The sequence below is a fragment of the Protomyctophum bolini genome (genome assembly GCF_963924005.1).
Source record: "Protomyctophum bolini genome assembly, chromosome: 10".
NCBI classification, from domain to species: domain Eukaryota; kingdom Metazoa; phylum Chordata; class Actinopteri; order Myctophiformes; family Myctophidae; genus Protomyctophum; species Protomyctophum bolini.
Window position 1 is genome coordinate 43,295,182 of NC_137871.1, and position 15,000 is coordinate 43,310,181.

General features: G+C 45.4%; 1 protein-coding gene and 1 long non-coding RNA gene across 2 annotated transcripts in view; both read right to left on the minus strand.

Moving 5' to 3' along the window:
* The window catches only part of LOC308322944, a 447,594-nt gene that overhangs the window by 409,280 nt on the left and 23,314 nt on the right, over positions 1–15,000 (minus strand). The window lies entirely within an intron of this gene.
* Positions 6,997–8,109, minus strand: LOC308322444 (developmentally-regulated GTP-binding protein 1-like; the record flags this gene model as incomplete). Its single annotated transcript, XM_080773721.1, has 1 exon — positions 6,997–8,109. One exon carries the CDS (start codon positions 8,107–8,109, stop codon positions 6,997–6,999), a length of 1,113 nt encoding a protein of 370 aa, XP_080629847.1.

The window sequence follows — 15,000 nt, forward strand, 5'->3', positions numbered from 1 at the left end:
GACCAACCTGGCAAGGCAGCGACATAAACACTGCCGGGTTGCCGCGGGAACCCAGCCAACAATGTGTTCACTCCCCGTTGGAGGTATTGTGTACCGAGTACTGAGTACATCCACCGATGTACTGAGTACTGAGTATTGTGTACCGAGTACTGAGTACATCCACCGATGTACTGAGTACTGAGTATTGTGTACCGAGTACTGAGTACATCCACCGATGTACTGAGTACTGAGTATTGTGTACCGAGTACTGAGTACATCCACCGATGTACTGAGTACTGAGTATTGTGTACCGAGTACTGAGTACATCCACCGATGTACTGAGTACTGAGTATTGTGTACCGAGTACTGAGTGCATCCACCGATGTACTGAGTACTGAGTATTGTGTACCGAGTACTGAGTACATCCACCGATGTACTGAGTACTGAGTATTGTGTACCGAGTACTGAGTACATCCACCGATGTACTGAGTATTGTGTACCGAGTACTGAGTACATCCACCGATGTACTGAGTATTGTGTACCGAGTACTAGGTACATCCACCGATGTACTGAGTATTGTGTACCGAGTACTGAGTACATCCACCGATGTACTGAGTATTGTGTACCGAGTACTAGGTACATCCACCGATGTACTGAGTAGTGTGTACCGAGTACTGAGTACATCCACCGATGTACTGAGTATTGTGTACTGAGTACTGAGTACATCCACCGATGTACTCAGTATTGTGTACTGAGTACATCCACCGATGTACTGAGTATTTTGTACCTAGTACGGAGTACATCCACCGATGTACTGAGCTTGCACTTGAACAAGAACTTAGTGCTTAAGTAGGCCCTACTATCGTTGCTGTCGGGCAGAAACCTCTTATCTCCAGGTCCATATATACTCCCCCCTCCCATTTTTTCAGTAAATAATCAATAGTCATACTACAGCGTCGCACAGAAGCAGCAAAATAGTGCTTTTACTTTTGCTATGTTTCTGTTGCAGTATTGATACTTTTACTTACGTGAAAACGTCATGTCGTTTATCCACGACTTATTAGCTTGCATTTCCTCCCGATAGTGTTTTAAGGGTCCGATTTCAACGAGTTTGGAACCCACTGTGAGACGATAAGCAGGATGCATTTCTTTTGTCTCGGGGGGGATGCTGCTGTAGAGCCCCTTCTGGCTCACACACAGCGCTGGATACTTCAACATACCATGTTTAATGCATGAGAGGCTGGATATCGGGGAGGAGAGGAGAGGAGAGGAGAGGAGAGGAGAGGAGAGGAGAGGAGAGGAGAGGAGAGGAGAGGAGAGGAGAGGAGAGGAGAGGAGAGGAGAGGAGAGGAGAGGAGAGGAGTTCACCCCAAAAATGACAATCTTATTTTCTTATCATTCCCTCGCCCCATGAAGCCTTGAATTGATGGAGTTTATTTTATTTAAAACATTTTTGCATTCTATGAGTCAATAATTCAATTCTCTCTCCCTGGAAATAAAAACGTCTGGGTTTCCGAGGTTAATGATTTCATGACCAGACTAGTGGCCTTGTGGTTATTGTGCCAATTTTGGCGCTCAGAATCAATGGCTTTGGATTTGGGGATTAAATCTACTAATCAAATGATTCCTGAGCGCGGCACGGCTGCGGCTCACCGCTCCAAGAGATGTATACGACGTTGACCGGGTCATCGTTAACCCATTCTGACCTGAGATCAGATTCATACGAGGTTTCCACTGGACACACACTGGGTCTGATTAACCCATTCTGACCTGAGATCAGATTCATACGAGGTTTCCACTGGACACACACACTGGGTCTGATTAACCCATTCTGACCTGAGATCAGATTCTAAAAATGTCAGTCGTTCTTCGATTTTTCTAAAAAATAGCAGACCTGCGCTATGAGCTTGTAGATCTGCTGTTTTTCAATAGCTAAAGCATAACATGATGCTGAACACCAAAATGGGTTCCCGTTCAGAATGGGTTAACAGGAGACTCTTCTTAGGAATGCTAAAATAAACGAAACAAAAACATAATATATAATGGCCATGAATTCAAGGCTTCATGGTGTGTGTGTGTACTTGATAGAGAATCAGTTATCGTTTGGAGGTTCAGTATAAAGCAACCTTTCATCTGGTACTGCAGGCACTATTTATTTTTTTATTATTAAGCAGATACAGGCTATGGGAAAGATACATTCAAAGAGCCTTATATCAATGATCTGCAGCTACTCAGTCAGGCGTACAGTATGTACAGTATGTGTGAACTGAATCTTGGATGAATGACAGTCCTTGAGCTCTGTGGGATTACAGTCACACACTGAGGAGGTGTTTGTTCAGCCTCTTCTAGAAGGATTACAGTCACACACTGAGGAGGTGTTTGTTCAGCCTCTTCTGGAAGGATTACAGTCACACACTGAGGAGGTGTTTGTTCAGCCTCTTCTAGAAGGATTACAGTCACACACTGAGGAGGTGTTTGTTCAGCCTCTTCTAGAAGGATTACAGTCACACACTGAGGAGGTGTTTGTTCAGCCTCTTCTAGAAGGATTACAGTCACACACTGAGGAGGTGTTTGTTCAGCCTCTTCTAGAAGGATTACAGTCACACACTGAGGAGGTGTTTGTTCAGCCTCTTCTGGAAGGATTACAGTCACACACTGAGGAGGTGTTTGTTCAGCCTCTTCTAGAAGGATTACAGTCACACACTGAGGAGGTGTTTGTTCAGCCTCTTCTAGAAGGATTACAGTCACACACTGAGGAGGTGTTTGTTCAGCCTCTTCTAGAAGGATTACAGTCACACACTGAGGAGGTGTTTGTTCAGCCTCTTCTAGAAGGTGTGAACACTAGCTAGATGTAATGTCTCCAACAACCACAGGGGGGAAGGAAGGCTGTTCCATGTCCTTTGTGGAGAACGCTCCTATGAAGGCATTTGGTGTTTGACTTGGGGGTTCTTTTGAATTCAAGGCTTCATCATGGTGTGTGTGTGTACTTGATAGAGAATACGTTATTGTTCAGGGTTCAACCTTTCATCTGGTACTGCAGGCACCGTATGCTTTGTCAAGGATCTCGCTTGCATGGAACGTCGATGCACTTTCTCTCAATTTTCAGACCATATTAAAATCCAATCCAAGCCAAACAAGTGTGGCTTTACAATGGAAGGCATTGTCGGGTAAAATAAAATGCTGTAGACACAACAACCACCCCCCCAAGCACTTTACTTTAGGAGTGCCAAGCACAGAGTATACTGCTTCAAAGTGTTGGAGGTTACCCGTCTAGACCTGAGGACGATTCGACAAAATAATGCCTTCTAAATCCTGAGTTTTATGAAAAATAACCTCTGTTTCTATATATAGGTCAGTGGTTGTCAAGGACCCTCCCAAAAAAAATATGTAATTGGCCGCCGACCTTCCTCCGTCTGGAAAAATATGTCGTTCCATCTTCTGGTTCAGCAGAAGCAAAGATTTGAGTTAAAAACATTCACTCTGAAAGAATAATATGACATTTGCGTCACGATTTAAAAAAAAACAGTGGTGCTCTGGGACACTTTTTGACACATAATATTCCTGGGGGTCCAACCCGGTGACCTCCTGATTACGAGTGGTTCCTCTCATGGTGCCCAATAAGCAGTATGGGCCTGCCAGGGGAACAGGCAGCATGCTTTGTATGCCCTTTGAATCTCTGCTTTGCAGTTTCTTTTTCATTTTGAAAGGCTTTAGCTTTTAATGTATAGCTCTGAGAAGGACAGCAGACAGACGGTGGGCGGACAGACAAAGTGCTCCTTCAACCAACCAACCCCTCAGTGGTGCCTGCGTAGATAATCCTTCTAATGGAGGCCCTTCACAGCAGGGCGTCTCAGAGTGGGCGGTGTGGCACCGCAGGGTGCCTCAGTCAGGACACTTCTGTCTGGAACTGATCAACATACATTGCTTCAGTTTATCACTTCTTAGACCCTCTAGACTTAAGTAATCCTAGACTGGAGTGATTTGCAGTTCCTCTGTGCGTTCTTCAATCTACTATACGCGTCACAACAACACGTTGTGGTGCGTTGTTGTGAGCTTGTAGATCGGCTGTTTTTAGTGAATGTCCACTCTCTCTCTCTCTCTCTCTGGTCACATACCATACGAGACAGACAGGCAGTGGTATATATATATATATATATATATATATATATATATATATATATATATATATATATATATTACTCTCGGTACATGACTAATAGATGGTGCTTTTATACCTTCCCCTCCCGGGCCCTGCAGTTCAATTCAAAAGACAGCCTTCATAAAAGAAGTGTGATTAGGACGATGATTGCTACATATTTCACTCTCGTGGTGGATTGGACAGGTCCCATTCATTGTTCTACTTAAGCATAATGTGCTACATTATATTCTATATATCTATATATATATATATATATATATATATATATACAGCATCTAGTTAACGGTTCATTTGGTATGCTATATATTATTTTGATAGATGTATTATTCATGCGAGTGAGAGAATCATTACTCATTATGAGAAAGCGATTAAGAAGCTCTTCAAAGTGAAGATGCAGTTGTACTAAAAATGTTTAACAAGTTGAAGATAGTTTTTATTGTTTATTCGCCCGATTAAAAAACGGTACAAAAAATGGTAGCATTATTAAAAGACAGAAAGGAAACCCATAAAGGGGTTTATGCAAGATTATAACCTATTAAGTAGTATAAGTGAAACATTGTAATAAAACATACAGTACGCAGGGACCGTGCACACATAGACATCAAAGGGGGCTTAATTCAGCCCCTGCCCTTTTACCCGTCTGTAAAACAACTGCCCCTTCTAGACCAAGCATGAAGCATTTACTACATGGTGAAAGAAATGCAAATGCCCCTCCTCTCCTTTCCATGCCATGCCAGAAGCAGAATTCAGGAGAAATGCATGTCGTTACACCTGCATCTCCACTATAGCTAAAGAGTGCTGGGTTGCGCCCCGAAAAATAGCTGATCTACAAGCTCTCGAGGCGAGTGCCTGTTGCAGAATGCCTATTCAAAGTCAAAGTCATACGATTTGTGTCACACACTGTTACCGCAGTGAAATGTGTTCTTCACATTTGACCCATCTCTCTCTTGGAGTGGTGAGCTGCAGCCGTGCCGCGCTCGGGAATCATTTGATTAGTAGATTTGACCCCCCCCCAATCCAACCCTTTGATGCTGAGTGTCAAGCAGGGAGGCATTGGCTCCCATTTGTACAGTCTTTGGTATATGACCCGGCCGGGGATCGAACCCCGACCCCTGTGTTTATAGAAGGGGCTAGCGCCACACCGGTGTGAAGTGTCTATCTTTTCTGCTTTGTACACAAGACGTTTGTGTTGAGGACATATTATTATTATTGAGTTATACGTTTTTGACGGACGCTATAGCCCCCCCTATATTCAGCTATTAGTGTAGATTTTTGCCTTACACAAACATTCAATTCCCATTGACAATTAATGGAGAATCTACGTCATAATTATGTGAACGAGCAAATCGTCATTTTTTGTCCTACAAAGATCACGTGTGTCTGAGCAAATCGGTATTTTGTCCCATTAAATTCCCATTAACAACGAATGGACAATTTTACGTCATAGTGTCAGAGCAAATCAACACTTTTACGTCAGGATCATTGCGAATTCAGTGAGCACTTAGTATGAGACCTAGCAGATCATGTCTGTCTGTGTGTCTGTCTGTCTGTCTGTCTGTGTGTGTGTCTGTCCCGCTATACGTCCAAATATGGAGTGTGTTGCATCAGCAATCACTCAGCTCCATATATGGGCACAAAAGGGGCCAGGTCCACTCAGCTCCATATATGGGCACAAAAGGGGCCAGGTCCACATATACAGTAACAGCGGGACAGACACACAGACAGACAGACAGACATGATCTGCAGGGTCTCAGCTGCGTTCGCGCGTCTTACTGGTGTATGATGATAAGAGCACTCCTCACTTCACACAAGTGTGATTTTATTGGTATGCTATGTTGATAAATTGACTAATTATAATGCATTCAATCAAAAAAAGAATGTAGCTGTGGATTCTGTGGGACTTCAGGCTCATACATAGTCTGGATTTACCGTGGTGGGGTGACCACCGAACTACAACATGACGTCACTGAGGTGACCACCGAACTACAACATGACGTCACTGAGGTGACCACCGAACTGCAACATGACGTCACAAGCCGCGGTGAAGAGCAAACTGCCGCCACCGCTCCAGCCCTTCTCTCTGTTTTTACTCACCACCGTTCAACGTTATTTCAGCTCCGGTGGTCAGCTCACCACCGGAGCGGTGGTCACCTCACCACCGGAGCGGTGGTCAGCTCACCACCGGAGCGGTGGTCAGCTCACCACTCGAGCGGTGGTCACCTCACCACCGAAAATCCAGACTATGAATAGGCCATTAAGGGTGTTCCAGGGGGATACTTATATAAACCAAATAGACCCTTATGCGTGTGTAAATCTGAGTTAAATTAACATTGATTTTACAATATAAATCGGAGGTCCCAGAGATAGAAATGCCATCAAATGGGGGTCCGTAGAACTAATGCACGTCAAACTTGGGTGTGCTTGAAATTAAACGGGTTGAGAATCTCTGCTAGAGCCGTACAAATCTTCTCTTTTGGGGGGGGGGTCCCTGGCATATGTCTTCAAATGGGGGTCCGCCGGGGCTATAATTAGTGTCCTTACATGAAAAAGTCTGGTAACCACAGTTGTATAATTATATGACACCGCTTCGATAAACAGGCCCTGCTAAAAAGGATTCACTCTTCCATTGAACTCTTTTTGAGTGGTGCAACCACTCCTACAACCAGCAATGTCCGTGTACCTGTGTACCTACCTGTGTAAATGAGCATGAGTATGTGACTTATATATACCAGTAGGGGGTGCCAGAAACAGAGAGGGGTAGTGCTGTGTCTCTAATGAGAGAGAGAGAGAGAGAGAGAGAGAGAGAGACGGGGGGGGGGAATTGCACCACTCAGTTCACACGTGTGTGATTTTTCATGTCACTTCTTCACCAGCTGGATGACGTCCTCGTCGTCCAGCGTGTGCTCCTTGCCCACCTTCTGCGGGTTGTGCTTGACGGAGGAGCCCCAGACCAGCGCGTACTTCAGCTCCTTGGCCAGCGTCTTGTGGATCTTCAGGCAGAAGTCCTGCACGGCCGTGCGCTCGTCCTGCAGAACCACAGGCGCCGTGTAGTCGGGCAGCTGTCCCTTGGGCTTGGTGTAGACGCGCACCAGCCGCAGGGCGCTCCACATGCGCTCCAGCAGCTCGTCGAAGTTCCAGCGGTGGTGCGCCGAGACGGGCACGCAGTGCGCCACGCGGGTCACCACCTCCAGCTCCTCCACGGAGATCTGGTCCATCTTGTTGAGCACGTAGAGGCACGGCACGTACACGCGGTTGCCCTCGATGACGTCGATGAGGTCGTCGGCGGTGGCGCCGGCGTCGCGCAGCGTCACGTCGGCGTTGTGGATCCGGTACTCGGACAGGATGCTCTTGGCCGTGTCGGCGTCCAGCTCGGACGTCACCGCCCCCGCCGTGGCCGTGAAGTTGACGCCGCCCTTGTCCTTGCGGCGGAAGCCGATGTTGGGCGGCCGCTTGTTGAGGCGGATCCCGAAGCCTTCCAGCTCGTGCTCGATCAGCCTCTTGTGGGCGAGCGGCTTCAGGACGTCGAGGACGATGAGGATGAGGTTGCAGGTGCGCGCCACGGCGATCACCTGTCGCCCGCGGCCCTTGCCGTCCTTGGCGCCCTCGATGATGCCGGGGAGGTCCAGCAGCTGGATCTTGGCGCCCTTGTAGCGGATGACGCCGGGCACCGTGGTGAGCGTGGTGAACTCGTAGGCGGCCACCTCCGAGTACACGCCGGCCAGGTTGCTGAGCAGCGTGGACTTGCCCACCGACGGGAAGCCCACCAGGCCCACGCGGGCGTCGCCCGTCTTGGCCACGTCGAAGCCCTCCCCCGGCCCCCCGCCGGCGGCCCCGCCCTTGGGCGTGATCAGCTCCCGCTTCAGCTTGGCCAGGCGCGCCTTCAGCAGGCCCAGGTGGTGCGACGTGTTCTTGTTCTTCTGCGTCTTCGCCATCTCGCTCTCGATGTCCGCTATCTTGGCGAGCAGACTCATGTTGGCGGAGAGGTGTTGGGCTCGAGCGACTTCGCAACTATTATGGGAATGTTTCGGAAGTTAAGTTTGGCGGAAGTTAACCCAGGTTGTCCAGCAACGTATTCTTCGTCAGATCATATCGGCTTCTTTTAAAAAGTTCCTCCCAAAGTGAGTTCAAAGCTACTAAAGGGAAATGGGAGCCAAACACTTCCTATGTTTATACAATAGGTGACATCGTTAGTGATGTCACTGAGTGGGGTGGGGGTGGGGGGGGAGGGTTCGAATCCCGGCTCCTCCTCCTCCTGTCTACATGTCGAAGTGTCCTTGGGCAAAGACACTGAACCCCTAATTGCTCCCGATGTGCTAGTTGGTACCTTGCATGGTTTCCGCCGTAATCGGTGTATGAATGTGTGTGTGTGAATGGGTGAATGTAATGCACAATCTATGTAAAGCGCCTTGGATAAAGGCGCTATATAAATGCACCATTTACCATTTATCATATACAAGCTGATACTGTACATGTAATGTATTGCATTTTCCCGGCATTGCACGGATGAAATACTGTAGGAACAACATGATTGGAAGGCCAGGTTATGACGTCAGAGATCTGTGATGATGATTATGATGATGTCATTACTATAATGACTATAATTATAATTAATGATTTAATGCATAATATAGCAGTTCCATATAGCCTGCATAGCCGAGCTGAGTGGAAATGAACACGTATATGCCCAGTACTGAACTTTTAGCCTGACAGCCAGAATTGTCATTTTGTTTCACTTCATTACTTAAACTGAATTGGATTTTATTTCACATGAAAGCAGGGAATCATAGCTTCAAATTGAAATATTGGTTGTTCAGTTTGACCCACCAGTTTTGGAGATATGGCTTATTATAGAGTCATGTCTTGCAGAAAACAGGCTTGAAAAGGTTCACTTCTGTTGACTCACTAACATTACACCTATAGCTACAAGTTTAAGTATTTATCTCATATTTACATGTTGATTTCAGCTCTGACACTTCTTTTAGACATGCTCTAGTATGTGAAGAGTCTGCCTGTGCTATTAACTCATTTAAAAACGAGAACAAAATAATCTCCTATGGTGAAAAACTGGAATTTGCGCGATGGCAGTCTCTCAGTCAAATCTGCTCACAGTATTGTTTAGGCTGATGGCAGGGACGACAACTATACTCAAATCAAACGTTTGTTGCCATGCCAACAAGATAGCATGAAGTCTATTTTTTCCTCTTATCAAGGTCCATTATTCATTCGACATTTGAGCCATGGCATGGACCGCCATTTAATTAGATTGTTAGCCTCTCAGACTCCCACACTTTGAATATGTTGTTGATTGATTGATTGATTGAAATATTTATTAACAGTTTGTAGAATTACAGTACATTTCAAGCACAAACTCAATACAGAGACTGTTAACTGTGAGTGGACGACCCAATTAAGCATTAGACTTGTTTACAACAGGGTCCACATTGTTCAATTCATCAAAACATATAGAGACATACAAATAGACACTTCTATGTAGTCAAAGAACAGAACAGGAATTCATCATATAGGTTGCCATTGATGTTGGTAGACAAAACAGTAAAGGGCGCACACCAGTGTTGGTGAGGTGCTGGTCTAAGGCAGTAAATAAGTACAAATGAGAAAAAGGCCACACAGACATTTTTAGAATCTGATCTCAATCTCAGGTCAGAATGGGTTAACCAACTCTCAGGACCACCTGGAACCCCCTCCAGGACCACTGGTGGTCCCCGGACCACTGGTTGAAAACCCACTAACTCTAATCAAATAGGAAAAGACAAGAGGGGCACATTTCTTTGCACTGCACCCTGTGGGAGTGTATACACTTATTGCACGTTAGGTCCCAAAGACTATTAACCCATTCTGACCTGAGATCAGATTCTATACGAGGTTTCCACTGGACACACACTGGTCTGATTAACCCATTCTGACCTGAGATCAGATTCTAAAAATGTCAGTCGTTCTTCGATTTTTCAAAAATAGCAGACCTACAAGCTCGTAGCGCGCCACTCGGTGGCGCGCTATGAGCTTGTAGATCTGCTATTTTTCAATAACTAAAGCATAACATGATGCTATAACACTAAAATGGTTTCCCGTTCAGAATGGGTTAAGTCTTAGTGAAACATTTCAGCTGACATTTAGTTTTTAAATTGCTCCCATAAGTGTACCGAGGGGACGGGAGGGGCTGCGACAAAGAATCCCATCCAATTCTAAATATGAGAACAGGCTAATCAAATAAGAATAATTGCATTCATGACTTTTTGGACCTGCACCAAAAAAACACCCTCTCTGATGTTTTTTTATGCTATGATTTATATTATTGTTCTTCTTGGACTGTTTTACGACAGGCCTCGTGAGACTGACACTAAAAGCTGCACTATGTATCTTCACTCCTCTACCCCGCATTTGAACCCGGTTTCCTTTTCCTAAATCATAATAATTTAAAAACAAAAAACGATGGGACACGGTGGCACAGTTGGTAGTGCTGTCGCCTCACAGCTAGAAGGTCCTGGGTTCGATTCCCGCTCGGGACGCTGTGGGTGCTGGCGGCGTGTTTCCTCCTCCGCATCATCAGTGCCCATACCCGAAGGCGGGGTTGGCGAAAGGGCCTTTCTGTGTGGAGTTTGCATGTTCTCCCCGTGTCCCCTAGGGTAGGTACCCTCACAAAAACATGCAGTAAACCTGGTCTCTAAACTGCCTCCCCCTGGCCAGCCGGGGCGCCTGATGGAGGGGAAAGGAACTGGTTGGAATAACGTGTTCCTTCCACACGCTATATGTCCAACCAGGGAAACTCCCCCCTGTCAGGTGTAAAGGAGCAACTTGGACACTCAGGCATGAAGGAAGCATGAGTTCAAGTCCGTTGCTCTCCCCTTGCCCCCCATATATGGGGACTAGGTTGGTGGAGGGTGTGTAGAGCCCAGGATCACATTAGATGATTGACACAGGGGTGAAAAATGGGTTACAAAATCGTGGGATAAAAAATATATAAAACACCCTCAAGAGACAATGATCTATCTGGTTACACCAACTCATTTAGCTGCATCATGGGGACCACCTGGAACCCCCTCAAGGACCACTGGTGGTCCCCGGACCACCTGGAACCCCCTCAAGGACCACCGGTGGTCCCCGGACCACTGGTTGAGAACCACTGCATTATTATGACACAACAAACCCTTTAACCCACTTTGGGCAGGAACGCCTTTTGGTGTTTGAAGCATCGTGTTATACTTTAGCTAATGAAACATTTTCGATGTCAGGTCTAAATGGGTTAAATCACTGTGACAGTACAAACCATGATGCCAGCACTGTAACGTCAGGTCTAAATGGGTTAAATCCCTGTGACAGTACCAACCATGATGCCAGCACTGTAGCAGATAATTCCCTCACAGGCGGGTGAGAGAGATAGCAGAAAACCTGCTATCTCCATATTGCAACTTTTCTAAATGAATGCCCTCCTTCAGCACAAGATAAGACCTTTATTAATCCCTTTGCCCTGTAGCTTCTGCTGCTATAGTTAGCCACATGGTTATGCTAAAATGTGTACTTATACCTGAAATGTTTATATATTTTTGAGTGGTGCAACCACTCCTACAACCAGCAATGTCTGTGCATATTTATGTATCAGTGGTCTGTCATGAGCACGAGTATATGACTTATTAGTACCAGTAGGGGGCGCCAGAAACAGAGGGATAGTGATGTGCCTGCTGCCTGCTAATATGAGAGAGAGAGAGAGGGGGGGGGGGGGGGGGGGGGGGGATTGCACCACTCAGTTCACACAGGTGTGATTTTTATTTTTTACCAGTTTCATTTTACGCTCTAGTGACAGTTAAATTATTGTTACACATCTGCTTTAATTAATTTACAGGGAGTCCAAACAATTAGATAATTGCTATTTTCATCAACATTTGCCTGTTATACAGCATAATGGTATTGGGGACAAAATCTTCTGACTACTCAATTACTCCATTACTCCATTACTTCTGACTACTCCATTACATCTCAAGGTGCAAATATTGTAAGTTTTACTCCACTTCAACGAGTTACTCTTTACTTTTTCAGATTTGGATTATTATTACAAAACATACATTAACCACTTTGAAATAATGAGCCATTCTGCATAAGGAGTATACTCTCTATACTTTTGTTTTGGTACATTAAGTATACAATCTTGAGTACTTTTCACTGTGTGGAAAGAGGAGTTAACAGGCAATCATGGCCACTGCATTTTGCCCGTTTACAGTTAATTTACGGTAATATGGTGTGATGTTACAATTGGGGAGTTTACCTGGAGTTTGTTGGAAAGTTTAACGGGAGTTTCCTGTAATCTACACATCCGTATTCCATGCTTTGTGCACATGTCCATGACATCATGGACACTTTGAAAAGTGTTTTTTGTCTCCAAAACATCATTCAAATAAGATCTGGTTGCAAAAGGGCGTTATTTTTTTTTAATTAAAATTTTTATCCCACGATTTTGTAACCCAGTTTTCTTTTCACCCAGTGCCAATTATCTAATGTAATCCTGGGCGCTACACTTCCTCTGCCAACCTGGGGGGGCAGCGGACTGACCTCATGCCTCCTTCTATGCAAGAGGAGTCCAAGCTGCTTCTTTTCACCTGACAGAGGGGAATTTCCCCGGCCGGACGTAGCGTGTGGAAGGGACACGTTATTTCTGACCAGTTCCTTTCCCCTCCATCAGGCGCCCCGGCTGGCCAGGATAGTTTTAGTTTTAGAGACCAGGATTACTGCATGTTTTTGTGAGGGTATCTACCCTAGGGGACACGGGGAGAACATGCAAACTCCGAAGAGTGGCCGTTTAAGGACATCACCGCGAGTATGATGGCCTCAACTCTTATTATCACTGTTTTAGGTGATAAGTTATCACCTAAAACGGTGATAACCTATCACCAAAAACTGGAGTATGTACAGTATGAGCCTGCGTCTGTGTCACCTAATATCTTTAAAGCACTTTAACCATTAATTATGTTTAAACGTTAGCTGTTGAAATATAGCATATCTACAATCTCGCAGCGCGGCACTTGTAGATCTGCAAAAATAAATAAATCTCAAAAACGTGTACAAATCTTTGAATATAATATTCTTTCACATGCAGCAAAACGTTTTTGTAACTCAAATCTTTGCTTTTTCTGGGGGGGGGGGGGGGGGGTGCTTGACATTAAATTGTTTGAGCAGAAAACTATGTCCAAGACATTTAGTATAGAATCCGGTCTGGGGTCTCAAGGGTTTACAGTGGGTTCATGTACGTGTCACAATGTAATGTATAATAATAATAATGCTATAAGTCTTTTCTTTGATATGCCTCTATAATTACTATTCAGAAAGGCGCAGGTTTACACATTACACTGTTGGAGGGATTTCATGCACTTAGAGCGTGACCAAGTGCTGAAATATTCCCACCCCGCCTACATGCACACGCACGCACGCACATGAGCGCACACACACACACACACGCACACACACACGCACACACACACACACACACACACGCACACACACACACACACACACACACACACACACACACACAGCGTTATACGCATGGTGTACAACACACTCAACCGTGCAGAATCCCACCGTCACCCTTGACCGCACGCAGTGCATGGAGTTCATGTTTTAATGCTAATGCTTCAGGAACAGAGAGAGTTCATGTTTGTGATTTTTCACCAGAGCCAGTCAGTCAATTAGGTTTGTGGGGATGGGGGCGGGGGGGGGGGGGGGGGGTCTAAGCTTCCATCAGAGGGGGCTTGCTTATAGATCTGCTATATTTTTCGTCTTTAGGCTAATACTCTAAAAACCTATAAAATGCAGGCATTCATAAAAGTGTCGTCCTAAAATGTCAGTATATCCTCACAGGTATAGTAATACAAACGCTGTGTGTGTGTGTGTGTGTGTGTGTGTGTGTGTGTGTGTGTGTGTGTGTGTGTGTGTGTGTGTGTGTGTGTGTGTGTGTGTGTGTGTGTGTGTGTGTGTGTGTGTGTGTGTGTGTGTGTGTGTGTGTGTGTGTGTGTGTGTGTGTGTACAGTATACAGTGCGTGTGCATTACGGGATGTTTGCCTGAATACATTTCTATCCACACTGAGCGCCGTAACAAATGTGATTGGTTCAAATCTGAAGGTCAAATCGCACAGCAAACAGCCCCTCTCTGCCTCATGCATCCTTAACCCATTCTGACCTGAGATCAGATTCATACGAGGTTTCCACTGGACACACACTGGTCTGATTAACCCCATTCTGACCTGAGATCAGATTCTAAAAATGTCAGTCGTTCTTCGATTTTTCAAAAATAGCAGACCTACAAGCTCGTAGCGCGCCACTCGGTGGCGCGCTACGAGCTTGTAGATCTGCTATTTTTCAATAGCTAAAGCACGACATGATGGGTTCCCGTTCAGAATGGGCTAACAAGCCACACATGGTCCAACAACATCCACTCACACATTGTTTTGGAACCATGCCCAACATTGCTGCCATGCATTCCTCAGCCCTCTCTCTAATCATAATCCTCTCAGAGCCCATACATAATGCAGCAAGGGGGTTATGGTACAGTAGAATACAGTATATATATATGTATAAAATTGTGGGATAAAAAAAAAATGATGCCGCACTACGAGCTTGTACTGTAGCTATTTTTTGAAAGAATCGTGAAAATGATGGGCGCACATTTTTGAATATAATATATTCTATCACAGCGAACGTTTTTTTTAACTTAAATCTTTGCTTCCGGGGGGGGGGGGGGGGGGGGGGGGGGGGTGTTTCACTGTCTGGAACAACATATTTTCAGATGGGGGGGTCGGTGGCCAATTACATAATTATGATTGAGGTCCTTGACATGAAATAGTTTGAGCACCACT